The sequence below is a fragment of the Triticum aestivum genome, chromosome 5D (genome assembly GCF_018294505.1).
Source record: "Triticum aestivum cultivar Chinese Spring chromosome 5D, IWGSC CS RefSeq v2.1, whole genome shotgun sequence".
Classification (NCBI taxonomy): domain Eukaryota; kingdom Viridiplantae; phylum Streptophyta; class Magnoliopsida; order Poales; family Poaceae; genus Triticum; species Triticum aestivum.
In genome coordinates, this window is record NC_057808.1 from 158,476,622 (window position 1) to 158,495,926 (window position 19,305).

General features: G+C 43.4%; 1 protein-coding gene across 2 annotated transcripts; it reads right to left on the reverse strand.

Annotated features, from left to right (window-relative positions):
• Positions 1-14,901: 14,901 nt before the first annotated feature.
• On the reverse strand, positions 14,902-19,047 carry LOC123119944 (uncharacterized). 2 transcript variants are annotated; one of them, XM_044539922.1, is made up of 2 exons: positions 18,155-19,047; positions 14,902-15,613 (listed from the first exon to the last, which is right to left on the reverse strand). In XM_044539922.1, the coding sequence occupies exons 1-2, from the start codon at positions 18,174-18,176 to the stop codon at positions 15,255-15,257; spliced, it is 381 nt and encodes a 126-aa protein (XP_044395857.1). In that variant the 5' UTR covers positions 18,177-19,047; the 3' UTR covers positions 14,902-15,254. The 2 variants fall into 2 exon arrangements, with proteins under 2 accessions (XP_044395857.1, XP_044395856.1); XM_044539921.1 differs by lacking the exon at positions 18,155-19,047 and adding an exon at positions 16,011-16,619.
• Between the last annotated feature and the right edge of the window lie 258 nt (positions 19,048-19,305).

Here is a 19,305-nt window from a genome sequence, read left to right on the forward strand (position 1 = left end):
AACAGTCCCAGGGGGAGTTTTGTTTGCAATTATTTTGATTTAGTTTGCATAAAGCATGGAACTGGGCATCCCGGTGACCAGCCATTTTCTCGTGAATGAGGATCGGAGTCCACTCCTCTTGAGAATAAACCGCCTAGCATGGAAGATAAGGGCAGCCCTAGTTGATACATGAGCTATTCGAGCATACAAAATAGAATGTTTATTTGAAGGTTTAGAGTTTGGCACATACAAATTTACTTGGAACGGCAGGTAGATACCGCATATAGGAAGGTATAGTGGACTCATATGGAATAACTTTGGGGTTTAAGGATTGGATGCACAAGCAGTATTCCCGCTTAGTACAAGTGAAGGCTAGCAAAAGACTGGGAAGCGACCAACTAGAGAGCGACAACAGTCATGAACATGCATTAAAATTAATAGACATTGAGTGCAAGCATGAGTAGGATATAATCCACCATGAACATAAATATCGTGAAGGCTATGTTGATTTGTTTCAACTACATGTGTGAACATGTGCCAAGTCGAGTCACTTAAATCATTCAAAGGAGGATACCACCCCACTATACCACATCACAACCATTTTAATAGCATGTTGGCATGCAAGGTGAACCATTATAACTAATAGCTAATCAAGCATGGCACGAGCAACTATGATCTCTAATTGTCATTGCAAACATGTTTATTCATAATAGGCTGAATCAGGAACGATGAACTCATCATATTTACAAAAACAAGAGAGGTCGAGTTCATACCAGCTTTTCTCATCTCAGTTCGTCCATCATATATCTTCATAATTGCCTTTCACTTACATGACCGAACGATGTGAATAATAATAGGAGTGCACGTGCATTGGACTAAGCTAGAATCTACGAGCATTCAATAAACAGTAGAAGACAAGGCAATATAGTCTCTTGGTTAAATCAACAATAATGCATATAAGAGCCACTTCGACAATTTAATTATGGTCTTCTCCTATCGACCCCCAAAGAAAAGAAAAGAAATAAAACTATTTACACGGGAAAGCTCCCAACAAGCAAAAGAAGAACAGGAAATCTTTTTGGGTTTTCTTTTTAATTATTACTACTACAGCAAGAAAAGTAAACTCACTAAAAGCTACACTAAATTTTTTGTGGTTTTTCTTAAGGTTTAACAAACACACAAGAAGAAAGCAAGAAAAAGAAAATAAACTAGCATGGATATTACAGTGAAAGAGTATGAGCACCGACATCTAGAAATGAGTGTGTGTGAACATAAATGTAATGTCGGTGGGAAATACGTACTCCCCCAAGCTTAGGCTTTTGGCCTAAGTTGGTTTATTGCCACGGATGGCCTGGCGGATATCCATAGTTGTAGCCGGGGTCGTACTGAGATGAAGAAGACTCTGATCGCCACCGGTTGGCAGTCATCTCCGGATCCCAAAAGTAATCGGACTGTCGTGGAGGCTCAAATTGTGGTTCCGGCTCAGGGGCTGGTGTAGGGTTTCGGTAGGCGTGAATGGCCACCCACGGAACGAGATACGGACCTGTAGATAAATTAAACAAGGAGGGAGCAGGCAAGGTAATAGTCTCAGGGTGATGTTTATCAAAGAACAATTTGTATTTAAGCTCCCCTTCCCTATTCTTAACAATGAAATCATGCGCTACCATACTCTTATAATCTAAATAAGCATTGGGCAGCAATTTTTCTTCTTTCTCATAGTGCCTAATGGGTATGTTATAATGTGCAGAAAGGCGTGAAGCATAAATACCTCCAAAGATGGGGCCCTTTGTACGGTTCAAACTTAACCGTTTAGCAATAATTCCGTCCATACTAACAGTGTTATCGCGGAATAAACCATGGAACAAGATGATAATATCAGGAACACTAAGGTTTCCACAGTTTCCGCGACCAATTAAGCAACGACTAGAAAATATGGCAAAGTAGCATAAAACAGGAAAATATATGCTAGTGATTCTTGCATCGGAAACCTTCCTAGTTTCCCCTACAGTAATAGTGTCAATAAACCCATCCACATCTTTACGGTGTGGTTCATCTAAGGTACCCTCAAAGGGTATTTTTGCAAACCTTGCAAAATTCATCGAGTGGCATCTTCTTAACAACATCATATAAATGAAACTCTACTGAAGGAGGTGTTTCTTTAGGAAAATAGTAGAAGTTTTGCACAAAAGTATTGGTGAGTAAGAGATACTGATGACGTTGGTCGCGGAGGAAATCAGTGAGGCCAGCATTCTCAGCCAATGAATAGAAATGATCATAAATCCTGGCTTCTCTCAAGAAATCATCGGAAGGCCATTCACACGGCCGAACCTCCGTGGTGCGAGGCAAATTATATTTGGGCCTTTGTGCTTCTTCATTCTACTTTTCCTTTGAGCTTTGGCTCGATGAGCCCCTCAAAAATCTCTCCATTATTTTTTGAAAATTTCTGAAATTTTTAGTAACTTCAAACAAAAGTGAACCATGCTCAATAAAATTGATAGCAACTACTCCTACAAGTGCCTAGAGCCTATATCAAGCATTAGAACTACTTCGAACCATATAAATTTGACATGCAAGCTCAAGAACATGGTCACCTAGGCAGCACAAATTTGCAATGAATAAAGCACTAGAAGAAAAACTAATTGGACCAATGGAGGAGTCACATACCAAGGAACAATCTCCCCAAGCAGTTTTGTGAGAGGTGCTTTGAGCAAGGAGATCGAAAATCGCAGCAAAATGAGATAGAACTCGTGCTTGAGCTGGGTATCGGTGTTTGTGGGAGGAAGCAGAAGTGTGTGGGTGCAGGAATAAGTGGAGGGGGGCCACCATGGGCCCACGAGGCAGGGGCGCGCCCAGGGGGTAGGGCGCGCCCTCCACCCTCGTGGCCAGGTGCTTGCCCCTCCTGTTGTGTTCTCAGTGCCAGATATTCTCAAAAATTCTAGAAAAAAACATATTCCATTTTCAGGGCATTTGGAGAACTTTTATTTTCGGGGTATTTTTATATTGCACGGATAAATCAGTAAACGACAGAAAAATACTATTTTTACTTTATTTCAACTAAATAACAGAAAGTAGAAAGAGGGTACAGAAGGTTGTGCCTTCTAGTTTCATCCATCTCATGCTGATCAAAAAGAATCCACTAACAAGGTTGATCAAGTCTTGTTAACAAACTCATTCCGAATAACATGGAACCAGAGAAATTTCGAATAACACTATGTTACCTCAACGGGGATACGCACATCCCCTATAATAAGAATATCATATTTCTTCTTGACAGTAGGGAGAGGAAATTCAAAACCTCCAAAAATAATCAATGGAAATTTTCCAATAGAATTGATACTGTGGACTTGAGGTTGTTTCCTCGGAAAGTGTACCGTATGCTCATTACCATTAACATGAAAAGTGACATTGCCTTTGTTGCAATCAATAACAGCCCCTACAGTATTCAAAAAGGGTCTTCCAAGAATAATAGACATATTATCGTCCTTGGGAATATCAAGAATAACAAAGTCTGTTAAAATAGTAACGTTTGCAACCACAACAGGCACATCCTCACAAATACCGACAGGTATAGCAGTTGATTTATCAGCCATTTGCAAAGATATTTCTGTAGGTGTCAACTTATTCAAATCAAGTCTATGATATAAAGAGAGAGGCATAACACTAACACCAGCTCCAAGATCACATAAAGCAGTTTTAACATAATTTCTTTTAATGGAGCATGGTATAGTTGGTACTCCTGGATCTCCAAGTTTCTTTGCTATTCCACCCTTAAAAGTATAATTAGCAAGCATGGTGGAAATTTCAGCTTCCGGTATCCTTCTTTTATTAGTAACAATTTCTTTCATATACTTAGCATAAGGATTCATTTTGAGCATATCAGTCAATCGCATACACAAAAAGATAGGTCTAATCATTTCAGCAAAGCGCTCAAAATCCTCATCATCCTTTTTCTTGGATGGTTTGGGAGGAAAATGCATGGGTTTCTGAACCCATGGTTCTCTTTCTTTACCATGTTTCCTAGCAACAAAGTCTCTCTTATCATAACGTTGATTCTTTGATTGTGGGTTATCAAGATCAACCGCAGGTTCAATTTCTACATCATTATCATTACTAGGTTGAGCATCATCATTAACATTTTCACTAGGTTCATGTTCATTACCAGATTGTGTTTCAGCATCAGAAATAGAAATATCATTCGGATTCTCAGGTGGTTCAGCAATAGGTTCACTAGAAGCATGCAAAGTCCTATCATTTTTATTTTTCTTCTTTTTAGAAGGACTAGGTGCATCAATATTATTTCTCTGAGAATCTTGTTCAATTCTCTTGGGGTGGCCTTCAGGATACAAAGGTTCCTGAGTCATCTTACTAGTTCTAGTAGCCACTCTAACAGCATAATCATTTTTCTTACTATTCAATTCATTGAGCAAATCATTCTGAGCTTTAAGTACTTGTTCTACTTGAGTGGTAACCATAGAAGCATGTTTAGTAATGAGTTTAAGTTCACCTTCAACTCTAGACATATAATCACCCAAGTGTTCAAGCGTATCGGAATTGTATTTCAATTGTCTACCAAAATAAGCATTGAAGTTTTCTTGTTTGACAATAAAATTATCAAACTGTTCTAACCATTGTCTAGCAGACTTATAGTGAGGAATATCACCTTCATCAAATCTATAGAGAGAATTTACCTTTACTACCTATGTCGGGTTATCAAGACCATGAGTTTCTTCAATAGGTGGAGGATTAAGATCACAAGTTTCTTCAACAGGTGGTAAATTTAGGCCATGTATTTCTTCAATAGGAGGTAAATTCTTAACATCTTCAGCTTTAATACCTTTTTCTTTCATAGATTCCTTTGCCTCTTGCATATCTTCAGGACTGAGAAATAGAACACCCCTCTTCTTCGGAGTTGGTTTAGGAATAGGTTCAGGACTTGGCTCAGGAAGTGTCCAATTATTTTCATTTGTCAACATATTATTCAATAGAATTTCAGCTTCATCCGGTGTTCTTTCCCTGAAAACAGAACCAGCACAACTATCCAGGTAATCTCTAGAAGCATCGGTTAGTCCATTATAAAAGATATCAAGTATTTCATTTTTCTTGAGAGGATGATCAGGCAAAGCATTAAGTAACTTGAGAAGCCTCCCCCAAGCTTGTGGGAGACTCTCTTCTTCAATTTGCACAAAATTGTATATATCCCTTAAAGCAGCTTGTTCCTTATAAGTAGAGAAATATTTAGCAGAGAAGTAATAAATCATGTCCTGGGGAGTACGCACACAACCAGGATCAAGAGAATTAAACCATATCTTAGCATCACCCTTTAATGAGAACGAAAATATTTTAAGGATATAGAAGTAGCGAGATCTCTCATCATTAGTGAACAGGGTGGCTATATCATTTAATTTAGTATGATGTGCCACAACAGTTTCAGATTCATAGCCATGAAAAGGATCAGATTCAACCAAAGTAATTATATCAGGATCAACAGAGAATTCATAATCCTTATCAGTAACACAGATAGGTGAAGTAGCAAAAGCAGGGTCAGGTTTCATTCTAGCATTAAGAGATTGCTGCTTCCATTTAACTAATAACCTCTTGAGCTCATATCTATCTTTGCAAGCTAAAATAGCTAAAGTAGCTTCTTTTTCAAAAACATAACCCTCAGGAATAACAGGCAAGTCTTCATCATCACTTTCATCTATATAATAAGTTTCAATAATTTCTTTCTCTCTAGCCCTAGCAATTTGTTCATCAAGAAATTCATTAAGTTGCACAGTAGTATCAAGCATAGAAGTAGTTTCATCATAAGTATCATGCATAGCAGAAGTGGCATCATCAATAACATGCGACATATCAGAACGAATAGCAGAAGCAGGTTTAGGTGTCGCAAGCTTACTCAAAACAGAAGCTGAATCAAGTGCAGAGCTAGATGGCAGTTCCTTACCTCCCCTTGTAGTTGAGGGATAAATTGTTGTCTTAGCGTCTTTCAAGTTCTTCATAGTGACCAGCAGATATAAATCCCAAGTGACTCAAAGAATAGAGCTATGCTCCCCGGCAACGGCGCCAGAAAATAGTCTTGATAACCCACAAGTATAGGGGATCGCAACAGTTTTCGAGGGTAGAGTATTCAACCCAAATTTATTGATTCGACACAAGGGGAGCCAAAGAATATTCTCAAGTATTAGCAGTTGATTTGTCAATTCAACCACACCTAGATAACTTAGTATCTGCGGCAAAGTATTTAGTAGCAAAGTAATATGATAGTAGTGGTAACGGTAACAAAAGTAACGGTAGCAAAAGTAATATTTTTGGTGTTTTATAGTGATTGTAACAGTAGCAATGGAAAAGTAAATAAGCGAAGAACAATATGTGGAAAGCTCGTAGGCATTGGATCGGTGATGGAGAATTATGCCGGATGCGGTTCATCATGTAACAGTCATAACATAGGGTGACACAGAACTAGCTCCAATTCATCAATGTAATGTAGGCATGTATTCCGAATATAGTCATACGTGCTTATGGAAAAGAACTTGCATGACATATTTTGTCCTACCCTCCCGTGGCAGCGGAGTCCTAATGGAAACTAAGGGATATTAAGGCCTCCTTTTAATAGAGTACCGGAACAAAGCATTAGCACATAGTGAATACATGAACTCCTCAAACTACGGTCATCACCGGGAGTGGTCCCGATTATTGTCACTTCGGGGTTGCCGGATCATAACACATAGTAGGTGACTATAGAATTGCAAGATAGGACAAGAACTCACATATATTCATGAAAACATAATAGGTTCAGATCTGAAATCATGGCACTCGGGCCCTAGTGGCAAGCATTAAGCATAGCAAAGTCATAGCAACATCAATCTCAGAACATAGTGGATACTAGGGATTAAACCCTAACAAAACTAACAAGATTACAAGATAGATCTCATCCAACCCATCACCGTCCAGCAAGCCTACGATGGAATTACTCACGCACGGCGGTGAGCATCATGAAATTGGTGATGGAGGATGGTTGATGATGACGACGGCGACGAATCCCCCTCTCCGGAGCCCCGAACGGACTCCAGATCAGCCCTCCCGAGAGGTTTTAGGGCTTGGCAGCGGCTCCGTATCGTAAAACGCGATGAATCCTTCTCTCTGATTTTTTTTCTCCCCGAAAGTGAATATATGGAGTTGGAGTTGAGGTCGGTGGAGCGTCAGGGGGGCCACGAGGTAGGGGGCACGCCCTAGGGGGGCAGGCGCGCCCTCCACCCTCGTGGACAGGGTGTGGGGCCCCTGACGTGGATTTTTTTCTGGTATTTTTCTTATTTTCCAAATATATGTTCCGTGGAGTTTCAGGTCATTCCGAGAACTTTTGTTTCTGCACTTAAATAACACCATGGAAAGTCTGCTGAAAACAGCGTCAGTCCGGGTTAGTTCCATTCAAATCATGCAAGTTAGAATCCAAAACAAGGGCAAAAGTGTTTGGAAAAGTAGATACGAGGGAGACGTATCATCGACTCACCCTCTTCTTGAGCACAAGACGCCAAGTCCACAATCGACATGGGCTGTTTGCATGTATCCTTGAAATTCTGAATAAAACGAGCTTTTAACTCGGCCCATGACCCAATGGAGTTAGCTGGTAGCCCCTTCAACTAAGTACGGGTCGTTCCATCCAACATCATGGTGAAATATTTAGCACACGCAGCCTCACTAACACCCAGCAGTTCCATGGCCATCTCATAACTCTCGACCCATGCCTCAGGGGCTAAGTCGGCCGTATAGTTAGGTACTTTGTGAGGGCCCTTGAAGTCCTTGGGCAAACGCTCATTATGTAGAGCCCGTACCAAACACGGCACACCCAAAGTCCTGGAAGTCACACCTATCTCCATCGAAGCTGTCGGACGAAGCGGGGAATGCTGATGAGCCGTATACTGAGCCGCCAGCTCAGCCTTCCGACGCGCTCTTCCTTGATCCACTACATTCTGGGCATTAGCCCCACCGCCTGCCGGGTTATGTCCACGGGGCGGGTTGCGGTTCCGCCCACTGCTTGACACAGCCGGCTCATCAATATGCCTGCTATAACTCCGACTTGGGCAAGGGGTTGAATGGACCCTCTCACGATTGTGAGAATAAGCTGCCTGTTGGGCCCAAGCCGTCTGAAGTAATTCTCTGGCCCGTCGTATCTCCATTGCCGCTGGCGACTCACCCCCGATTGGTAAAGCGGCCAGACGTGTCACCGCAGCAATCATATTATCCAAAGGGTTAGAATAATGACCCGGCGGCGTTGGCACATGTTGAGGCGGAGTCGTATTCAGACGTGGTAGCTCTGTCGTACGCGGCTGAACCGGTGCCCCTGTCCCAGGCGCTTCACCCTGGTTTACCTCTGGCGGGTTACTGAGCCCTGCTCCGGGCGTGTTAAAGAGATTCCTCGCCTCGTAAACCGACGGCAGACGAGTCTGATGCCTCCTCCTCATGACTTCGTTTGAAGCATTCTGATCCATCATGAGCCGGAAAGAGTCTGACTGAATCCGCTGTGCCTGAGCATCCAAAGCGGCCCGCTCTGCAGCCATCCTAGTAATCTCTGCGTTCAGCTCCTCCTTGGCCTGTGCTATCTCATCACGTAGTTTTGCAACTTCCGCATTATGCTGATCCTGATCTGCTGGGTTAACCACCGCTGTCAACAATGTTGTCAGTTTACCCGGTAGGTCGGTTACGACTTGAGGCGGCAGGCGCACAGGGCCTCCTGCCCTGGCAGCCGTTGCTGCTACTGACCCGGAGATTATTGCTGCCGCAGTCGAAGAGCTCTACACTGGTTGTGTACCGGCCATAAAGATCGCAGCTCTATTTGGCGGCTCATAGGGGTCCGGAATACTGTCGCCATCGGAACAGCCCCCAAGTCGGCCATCTTGCAGTTGGTACAGCGATTCAGTTTCACCAGACGACTCACCATTCGAGTAAACGACAGTCTCACCGTCAGACACAGATCTATCCTCAGGTTCCGCTCCATGAATGAAGCCCATGAAGGCACGCTTCACGGCGGGCTGAACTCGGGCGGGTCTCGCACGCTGAGCCATCTCGATGATGTTGGTGCAGATGTCCGGCTCAGGGCCCGGCTCGCCGATCTTGCCGATGAAGACGTGGATTCCGCCGAAGGGGACCCGGTAACCGTACTCGATTGAGCCGGCCTCGGGTCCCCGGCCTGCGTTGTCGATGTAGAGCTTGCCGCGACGACTCTTCGTCATTTGGCCCATAGCGTATCCCTTGATCCCTTCGAAGTTGCCCTTTAAGAACTTGAAACCACCGTGCGCTGGCCCCACGGTGGGCGCCAACTGTCGTGGGATTGTCACGGCAGATGTCCTAGTGTGAGGACTTAGTCGTGGAGCCATCGCAACGAGATTAGCTTAAAGGGGTTAAACGGTACAAAGGACACATGGAGTTTATACTGGTTCGGCCCCTTGTGGTGAAGGTAAAGGCCTAGTCCAGTTTGAGGTGGTATTGCTTGTGTCTCGATTACCAGGGAGCGAATACGCTTGACCTAGTTCTCGATCTCTTGTTTCTTTCCCCTAATTCGCTGCCGGGTCGTCCCTTTATATACTCAGGTTGACGCCCGGTGGCTTACAGAGTCCCGGTCGGCTTATAAACGTGTCCGGCCTGGTGACTTAACTATAATTGCCTTATGATACAAGTCATACACATATGGCGGTTTACACCTACGGGCCTTAAGCCGCCCTTGGGCCTTGGGCCCCTCATAAGTCACCTCCTGAACCGCCATCTTCAATTCCTTCCTGGGCTTTGCCTTACGAGTCGCCATGGGTATAACCCGGCCCCTCCTGGGCGGGTTAACTCAATAGCTATAGCCCCAACAAACACAATGCAAAAAGAATCAACTAATTTGGATCAACGGTTTGAAAGATATGGCCTTCGAAAGTTTGAATTCAAATTTAAACAAATTCAAATTTGAACTGTTCAAAATGTGAAATTTTGGTTCTAAAATATTATCCTGGTCTCTAAGAGTACACAGGAAAAAGAATTGATGAATTTGGAGTTACGGATATCAAGATAAACCTAAATGAAACTTTGATATGGAATTTGCCAAAATAAATTGTGTCAAAATAGATTTCTTCGAAGAACTGCTACGGTACTGTGGATGTGACATGTGGCACTTTGTCAATGGTTGGAAACCGTTTGCTGCAGTGGCTAAAGAGCGGATGGCCGCAACTTAACAGATAACGGTTTGACTAAAATAATTAAAAAAAACACAGATCTAATCTTGGCCGTTTACCGAAGATCGGGCAGCTGTCATTTGCTCACCGGAGAACACAGGGCTGGGCGTCATTGGAGTTGGAGAAGAGGACCTCGGCGGCTCAGACCTCGACAACGATGACGGCTACAGAGAATCTCCGGCGACGGCGGACTGACAGGAGGGAGAGGCGTACGGTGGTGGTGGGTTTGGTGGCGTTAACGGCGACGGGGTGACCTCTGCTGGTGGTAGTGCCCAAGGTATGGTGCAGCGGCGATTTCTTCAGGATGGGCTCGTGGGCGGTGTCCTGGTGCTCCCCTGGATTCATAATAACATGAGGGAGATAGAGAAGATTGAGACGAAGATCACAGGAGGTATCAGAGGGGCTGGTAACCTCCAGAGACGATGCAATCGACCGGCGGAAGTCTGGCAAGATCGGGACCGCGTTCAAGGGCACGGAAGATTTCAAATTCACTAAAAATCCGATGAGGAGGGGTTGGAGATATTATATAGAGCAGATCCTGTGGCCTACAGGTCAAGAATCGATTGAATCCATTGATTTGGGTTCGGTTCGGTTACAAGAGCTACAGTGTTCGTGATGAACACGGTGTGTTGTAGGAGATGACAAGCGGGACCCAAAGTCAGCGGGAGAAGGTGAGGGAGATAAAAAACAAATAGGAAAGGCTGCGGGTAGGCTACGGCTGTGCGGGAAAATGGGCCAGCTTGCCGACACTGTGCTGCTGCAGTTCTAGAGCACTGGACGACAACCAGGAGTTGGGCTGCTGTTGGCCCAGATGAACAGTAATATCTATGAAGATATACTGTACAGGAAAAGATATCGTGGCTAAAACTAAAATAACGTATAGATAAGTAAAAAAATACCAGAACACACAGTAAAATATTACTACTAATATCGAATACCGTGAACATATTTAAAACACATATGCACTTTTGAAAAATTATATTTGATGCAATACAAGCACATAAAGAGCATATAAAAACTCCCAGTATAATCCAAATAATATGCTAAACCTTTTCCAACTATATTTAATAGGGAATAAGTCATGTTATCTCCACTCCAAATATTTTGCCTTGAGTTGGAGAACTCTTTGAATATTCAGAAAATTCAAAAATGCCTAGAAATCATGATGAAAAATAATGATCCTATTAACATTCCAAATCTGAAAATTTGGGATGTTACAAATCTACCACCCTTAAAATGAATCTCGTCCTCGAGATTCGAAGAGGCTAGAAAGAAAAGGCTAGGGTCGGGGTGTCCTTGAATATCCATTGTTCGTCCGAGAGTGTGGAGTACTACCACCTTTAGAATAAGAGTCATCGGTCTTCAAAAATCTTACTCCTTCGAGGAAATCTTTCAGACAGTCTTACACTCCTTTGAAATTCTGAATCCCTTATCAAAGGAGCGGTCTCCCATAAACTGAAACTTCATGGCTCACAGGTCTTGCGCCAATACTAAACAAATATCAATACTCTCATGGTGGTCATCAAGAATGGTTCCTGAAGAAAAGAGTCTAGGTTTATTCTCACTATACAACCTACTATTGGCAACGATTGCCTTTACAAGGGATCAAACATCATACCATTCTAAGGTTTAGGCTTAAAAACGTCGTCTCTCTACTATAGGAAGTCACTCTAGATTTACCATCCCACATAGAAAAAGCGAATAATCAGAGTAAGTCGGCATGGTGATCAATCCATTCCGCACCCAAATCATTACCTTGTATATGGTTTAGAAAATCTCGCATTATACCGCTCGGGCATCCTCATAAGCATTGCAGAATATTTCTCTTGTTCACGAACTAGGTTCAGATAATCCATTGGTTCTGCATGCCCAACAAAACATCTATCGTTCCTGTCAACTCTCAGGTTTGTGTCAACTACTATAAAACATCTACTAAGTATAGCTTCCTCTAGGGTTCTTCTTTCAGCAACATTATGCTTGCTTCTTATTAGATCCTGGCGCATGTGGTCAAACTTGAACTCATCACTGGGTTGCAGCATGTATTAGGATATAGACAGAATAAAGACCTAAGGGGAAAACACTATCCATATGCTCATGCTAGTAATAAAACTCCCAAATCAAACAAATCAAACAATTCACACAACACAAGCAAAACCTACAGTAAGGTCATATCCACGAGAGATATGATCTCATCATATCACCACAAATCTTTTATGAGACACAACTTAGTAATGGTGGTATGTCAACTAAACTACATAAATGACACTAATATAATTCCAGGGGTCATCTATATTTGAAAAGAAAAGATATAAGTACAAGAGTATGAACTAACAAGTTGTAAAGTAAGTTTTTCACTCCTATGGCTTTTCTAATCCATTTTCTAGGGTCACGACCTATAGTCAACACACTTCTCTTATACCATCTGTAACGACCTGAACCTGATAAGATTCGATGTCTCTGTGCTCATTGTGCTAGTCCCTGGATCGACTCGCTAGCACATACAACATAGATGAATATCAAATAACAAGTGCATCATTTGCTACAATGTATGATCCAGAATTTATAAAGTATTACAAACTGAATAGCACATGACTAACTTATTCAATAATAACAGCGGAAAGGTAGCATAATAAACGATGATTCCATCAATGCCCACTCGAGAACATGTTGAGTGAAGACTCGCGACCCTACTGTATCTCACTGATCATCTAAAAATCCTGCAACATGATAAGTTGCAGCCACAAAGGGTCAATACATTGAATGTATTGGCAAATCACACAATATGATATAGCAAACCTACATCCACAAAGCAATGTATGACAAACAAAACACACAAGTTAGTTTGGAGAAGAATGTCTTCACCTACCTCCACTAACTGAATACAATCGCCTCTAATTTTAATCGCCCAAGATAACCCAAAGATTCTAAGTAAGCATGACAAGAACTTCAGAAGTATCTCAAGTGCGCTTTGTCAGTGGCGCATTCTCTAGGAACCATAGAGTGCTCTGCCAAGGATGCATTCACTTGATTTAAGTTCCGAAAACTATACCTCGCCTCAAGTGCGCTCTATCAATGGCGCATTCTCTAGGGACAATAGAGCGCTCTGCCAGTGACGCATTCACCGGGTTAATAATCCTGAACCTACGGCAATAAACACTCACCACTTTCATGGACCACTCGACACATGCCCATGTCTACCATAGCAAGTTGATCACACCATCACATAATACAATCAATACCAGAACAGATCAAACCAAGCACATGTCATATCATAAAAACCACACACGCATAGTAGAATATAGGATGAGCAAAATCAAAAGTGCAAACTTTCCTGGAACAGTGCTGAAGTACTCTAACGCTTAATTCTGATCCGCTTCACACTCCCGATAATCTATACCATAACGAAGGCACCGATAAACAAATCGTACTCACATAACAATCACAATAAATTCAACGGCAAGGAATTCAAATAAAACTTAAATAACAGAACATATCAATAGCTATATCTTATAGGAACACAATGCAAAAAGAATCAACTAATTTGGATCAACGGTTTGAAAGATGTGGCCTTCGGAAGTATGAATTCAAATTTAAAAAAATCAAATTTGAACTGTTCAAAAATGTGAAATTTTGGTTCTAAATTATTCTCCTGGTCTCTAAGTGTACACAGGAAAAAGAATCGATGAATTTGGAGTTACGGATCTCAAGATAAACCTAAATGAAACTTTGATATGGAATCTGCCAAAATAAATTGTGTCAAAATAGATTTCTTCGAAGAACTGCTGCGGTACTGTGGATGTGACACGTGGCACTTTGTCAATGGTTGGAAACTGTTCACTGCGGTGGCTAAAGAGCGGATGGCCGCAACTTAACAGATAACAGTTCGGCTAAAATAATTAAAAAAACACAGATCTAATCTTGGTCGTTTACAGAAGATCGGGCAGCTGTCGTTTGCTCACCGGAGAACACAGGGCTGGGCATCACCGGAGTTCGAGAAGAGGACCTCGGTGGCTCGGACCTCGACGACGACGACGGCTACAGAGAATCTCCAGCGAGGGCGGACTGACAGGAGGGAGAGGCGTACGGTGGCGGTGGGTTTGGTGGCATTAACGGCGACGGGGTGACCTCTGCTGGCGGCAATGCCCAAGGTATGGCGCAGCGGCGATCTTCTTCAGCATGAGCTCGTGGGCGGTGTCGTGGTGCTCCCTTGGATTCATAATAACGTGGGGGAGATACAGAAGATTGAGACAAAGATCACAAGAGGTATCAGAGCGGCTCGTAACCTCCAGAGACGATGCAATCGACCGGCAGCAGAAGCTTCGGCCGGCGGAAGTCTGGCGAGATCGGGACCGCGTTCCAAGGCACGGAAGGTTTCAAATTCACGAAAAATCAGACGAGGAGGGGTTGGAGATATTATATAGAGCAGATCACGTGGCCTACATGTCAAGAATCGATTGAATCCATCGATTTGGGTTCGGTTCGGTTACAAGAGCTACAGTGTTCATGATGAGCACGGTGTGTTGTAGGAGATGAAAAGCGGGACCCAAAGACAGCGGCAGAAGGTGAAAGAGATAAAAAAATATAGGAAAGGCTGTGGTTGGGCTGCAGCTGTGCGGGGCAATGGGCCGGCCTGCCGACGCTGTGCTGTTGCTGCTCTAGTGCACTGGGCGACAAACAGGAGTTGGGCTGCTGCTGGCCCAGATGAACAGTAATATCTGTGAAGATCTATGTACTCCCTCCGTCCGGAAAAAGTTGTCCACAGCTTAGTGTACTGCGAATTTTGCAAAAACGCCATCGTAGCTTAAAATCTGTTACAAACAGGTCGCCTTTTCCTTCCTTCTTCCTCTGTCCGTCACCCGCGCGCATCGCCAGGGCAAGTCGCCGCCGGGGACCTACGCTGGCGCTGCCCATGGCTTGCTCCTCCGCTGCCCAGGACCTGCGCAGCCCAATTGCTTGCTCCGCCACCGCCCAAGACGTGCTCCTCCGACGCCCAGGTCCTGCGCCACCCAATTGCTTGCTCCGCCGCCGCCAAGTACATGGTCCTCCGCCGCCCAGGACCTGCGCCACTCAATTGCTTGCTCCGCCGCTGCGCAGGACGTGCTCCTCCGCCACCCAGGACCTGGGCCGCCGCCGCCAGGCCTGCGCGGCCGATATCCCTTCCGCCACCCAGGATCTGCGCCGCCACCGGCCAGGACCTGCGCGCGCCTGGACCTGGACCTCGAGCTCCCTCAAGCTCGTCCTGGACCTCAAGCTCGAGCTCTTTCCCCTGCTCCTCTGCAAGTTGCTACTGGTCCCCTGCTCGTGTTGCCGCCCGGAGGTCAGCTGCTCGTGTGCTGTCGCCGGAGGTCCCCTGCTCGTGCTGCTGTCAGTGAGAAGAAGTACAAGGCTCCTTGCTTTTTCATCTCCAGTGCCGGACCTTGCTTGCTCTGTAATTTGAAACACAATTGATCATGTCCTCTGAAGAAATGTTACAAAAAGAAGAAGTTCAGTTAACTATTACTGTTGCTATCTAAATTCCAACCAGATCAATTTGCTGTCAATTGCTCTGTAATACTCAACCAGGTTTATGCAAATGAAGATCAACCAGGTTTATCTTCAGTAAATAATGGTTTATTTTCAGTAAATAGTGCGAGCACAAACCAGGTTTATGCAAATGAAGGTCAACCAGGTTTATCTTCGGTAAATAATGGTTTATTTTCAGTAAATAGTGCGAGCACAAACCAGGTTTATGCAAATGAAGGTCAACCAGATTTATCTTCAGTAAATAATGGTTTATTTTCAGTAAATAATGGTTTATTTTCAGTAAATAGTGCGAGCACCAACCAGGTTTATGCAAATGAAGATCAAATTGATAACCAGGAGTAGCTGTCAATTGATTCGGTAATTTGCAGTAGATCAAACTGCAGTAGATTATTTGCTTCATTGTTGTACAGCTGTAGTTTAAATGAAATAGATTATTTGCAAAGTTAAAAAATAACAGATTAGGAATAAACATATCTAAATTTGCTAAAAAAATCAATCAATTTTCAGTGCACAATCAATCAATTTATTTTGGAAACAAGCAATGTGATTCCACCAGATTCCTCAAGACTAACTAGGGTATGTTTTGATGATTAGTTAAATAAGAAGATCATATTGGCCTTTGCACTATCCATTTTCTCCATTAGTGATTCTACTGAAAATATCCAATACCACTGTTTATCTCACCATTGATGAGGCAAGGTTACTCCTCTAGAGAAGAAAATGATTGATAAAGAAATGCTTCTATATGTTCAGATTATATGTAGAAGGTCTATAGTACTTACATGAACCAATGATTGATAAAGAAAATGCTACCACATGTCCACACAAATTCAGTATCCACATGTCCACAAATTCAGTGTTAACACAAATTCATTATTCAGTGCTACCACATGTCCACACGACGGCATCAGGATGATTGATAAAGAAATGCATAACACTACATTAATACCACATCCTGCATGTTTCAGTTTTGACAGTGACAAATTTTATTAAATTTTCCTTTACTTGCTCTGAATCTAAATAACACTAAAGTTTTCTTTATCAATCATAACAGTAAAGTTTATCTTGCTCAAATCTAGTCTGAATTTACAAAACACTACACTATATAACTTGCAATTTTCGGTACACCATTGTGAGCAAACGTACAAATATACTCGCAAGCTCAAGATAGCTCCCAAGCTCAAGCTCAAGATAGGCTAAAGAAGCTCCAGCGGAGTACACTGCATTCAGTGATCTTGCTAAAGAAGCTCTCAAGCCCAAGCTCGAGATAGGCTAAATTTGACAGCTACTGTACTCAAAAGAAGCATTTTGGATTATCACAGCAAAAGAAGCATTTTATGCAGTCTGAAGCATTTTGGATTATCACTAGAAACTGAATCTAGCAGTCTGAAGCATTTTGGAAAAAAACTTAATCATGTTTGATGCACATCGATGCAGCACCCCAAAGTCCCAAACATAAGCAGCAGCAGATCGGTATGCATTGTTTGATTAAGCAGCAGCAATAGCTCAAAAAATTAAACAAAGAAGAAGTTTCATATCGGTATGCATTGGAAGGAGAATGCTAGAACACGCAGATGTATCAGCTAGAGCACAATATGTGTGAAAATACAAGCTTCTGAAATTTGTTACAGAAATTTTCCTACTAAAAAGATAACTGAATTTTGTGTACTGGAAGTTTAAAGTGAAGTTTCAATAACTACAGTAGCTGAATTTACAGTAAGATTTCTCACTCCATTACACTGCTATTAACTGTATTCTGCTGTTAACAATCAGAATTGGCACTATATTACCCAGTCAAGTTGATGTTCAGAACCTGTCATTTTCTTCCAAAACCTGTCAATTTCTGTCAGGTTTTGATCAGTCAAGTTGATGTTCAGTCAAGTTGATGTCAAACTTGACACATAAATAAAATTTGCAATCAATGAAATTTAGACAGTGAATACAGTTTGGACAGTACTCCACTGTCATATTTTCAGTGAGTAAAATTCAGTTTTGACTAATTGAAGCCTACTCTATTCTACTCCTAAATTCTGAGCTTGAGTCAAGCAAGGGATACTAAATGGTGGATGAGGCAACAAATTACACTTGAGTAAGAAACACTTTGATCATCATAAATACTCCAAATATTGTTATACATTTTTTAATTGGTAATTTCACCCATAGTAACATTTCTAGGTGTATGAACAGCTATTTCAGTCAAGCATACTGTATGTTCATCTCAAGCATATGTTCAGGCAAATTTACAGTTATACAGTCAAGCATACTGTATGTTCATCTCAAGCATACTGTATGTTCATCTCAAGCTAACAGTTGTTGAACATTGGAGATCAAAGCATACTGTATGCCCAATGTTGTTTCAATGTGTGGTTGCTCTCTCAAATTCCATGGCTAACAGTAGTTTTAAAATCACCAAGGGCGCATCTGTACTCGTCTAGCAAGCTCACCTGAGATCAACGGAAGCAGCATCCGTACTCGCACTCCATTCCTCTGCACCAAGTCCTCCTCCAATCGCTGCACAATCCAAGGCGACAAGAACAAAACCAGCTCAGCTGCTTGCTTCACCAAACAATGTTCGAGCTAGCCTTCTTCCTGGTGCACACGGTTCGAGCTGGCCCTACTGAATACAGCAATGCAGAGAGCATCAAGAAAAATGAACTTCAGTCCATGAAAGTGCAGAGTTTAAGCTCTATTCAGCAAATGAAAGCAGCAATACGAGGGTCTGGGCCGGCTAAAGTAAACATTCGATCTCTCTTGCTCGATGGTCTCGACGGGGGTGGGCAGGAGCGCGAGCCTCCAGAGCGCTGCGGCGTCGCGCACCTCCTCGAGCACCTCTGGCATCGTGACCAGCAGGCCCGCGGTGGAGGCGAGCGAGATGACGGCGTTGGCGTCGACGACGGGAGGACGGGTGCCAGGCCGGTCGAGTTGGCGCAGCTGGACACGATCCGGCTCACCGCCTGCGCGGACGACTCCTTAGGCACCGTCTCCCGCCGCGCCATCACGGCCACGCCCCACGCCACAGGTGCCGGGGGGAGGCGGGGGCGGAGGGCCGCGTCGCCGACCGCCGGGCCGAGGGCCGGCCACGCTTCTTCCATCAACGCTAGGAGGGAGGGGGTGGGCGCGAGCAGGAGATGCGGCGGGAGGAAGAAGAAACGATTTTTGGGGAGAAAGAGGAGAGATTCGGGAGGCAGGGATTCTGCGTGAGGCAGAAGGGAGCAGCAGAAGAGGCAGCTGCAGCGGCGGCGGAGGACGCGCGGCGCAGGGCAGCTCCGGCGTCCATGCGCCTATGTCGGAGCGGCGGAGTGTCGACTTGAGAAGACGAGGAGTGCGGGTTATGTCGGGAGTCTGGGGAGGTTTTTTTTTGCAAAAACGCCGCGGAGACAATTTTTTTCGGACGGAGGGAGTACAAGAAAAGATATCGTGGCTAAAACTAAAATAACGTATAGATAAATAAAAAATACAAGAACACACAGTGAAATATTACTACTAATATTGAATACCGTGAACATATTTAAAACACATATGCACTTTTGAAAAATTATATTTTATGCAATACAGGCACATAAATAGCATAGAAAAACTCCCAATATAATCCAAA

Coding starts and splice junctions, on each gene's coding strand:
- LOC123119944 (XM_044539921.1), bottom strand. CDS start 16,182: ATGTTTATTCCTAATCTGTTATTTTTTAACTTTGCAAATAATCTATTT. Junction 15,614..16,010: donor TCTTCATTTGCATAAACCTG/GTTGGTGCTCGC, acceptor TTCAAATTACAG/AGCAAGCAAGGTCCGGCACT.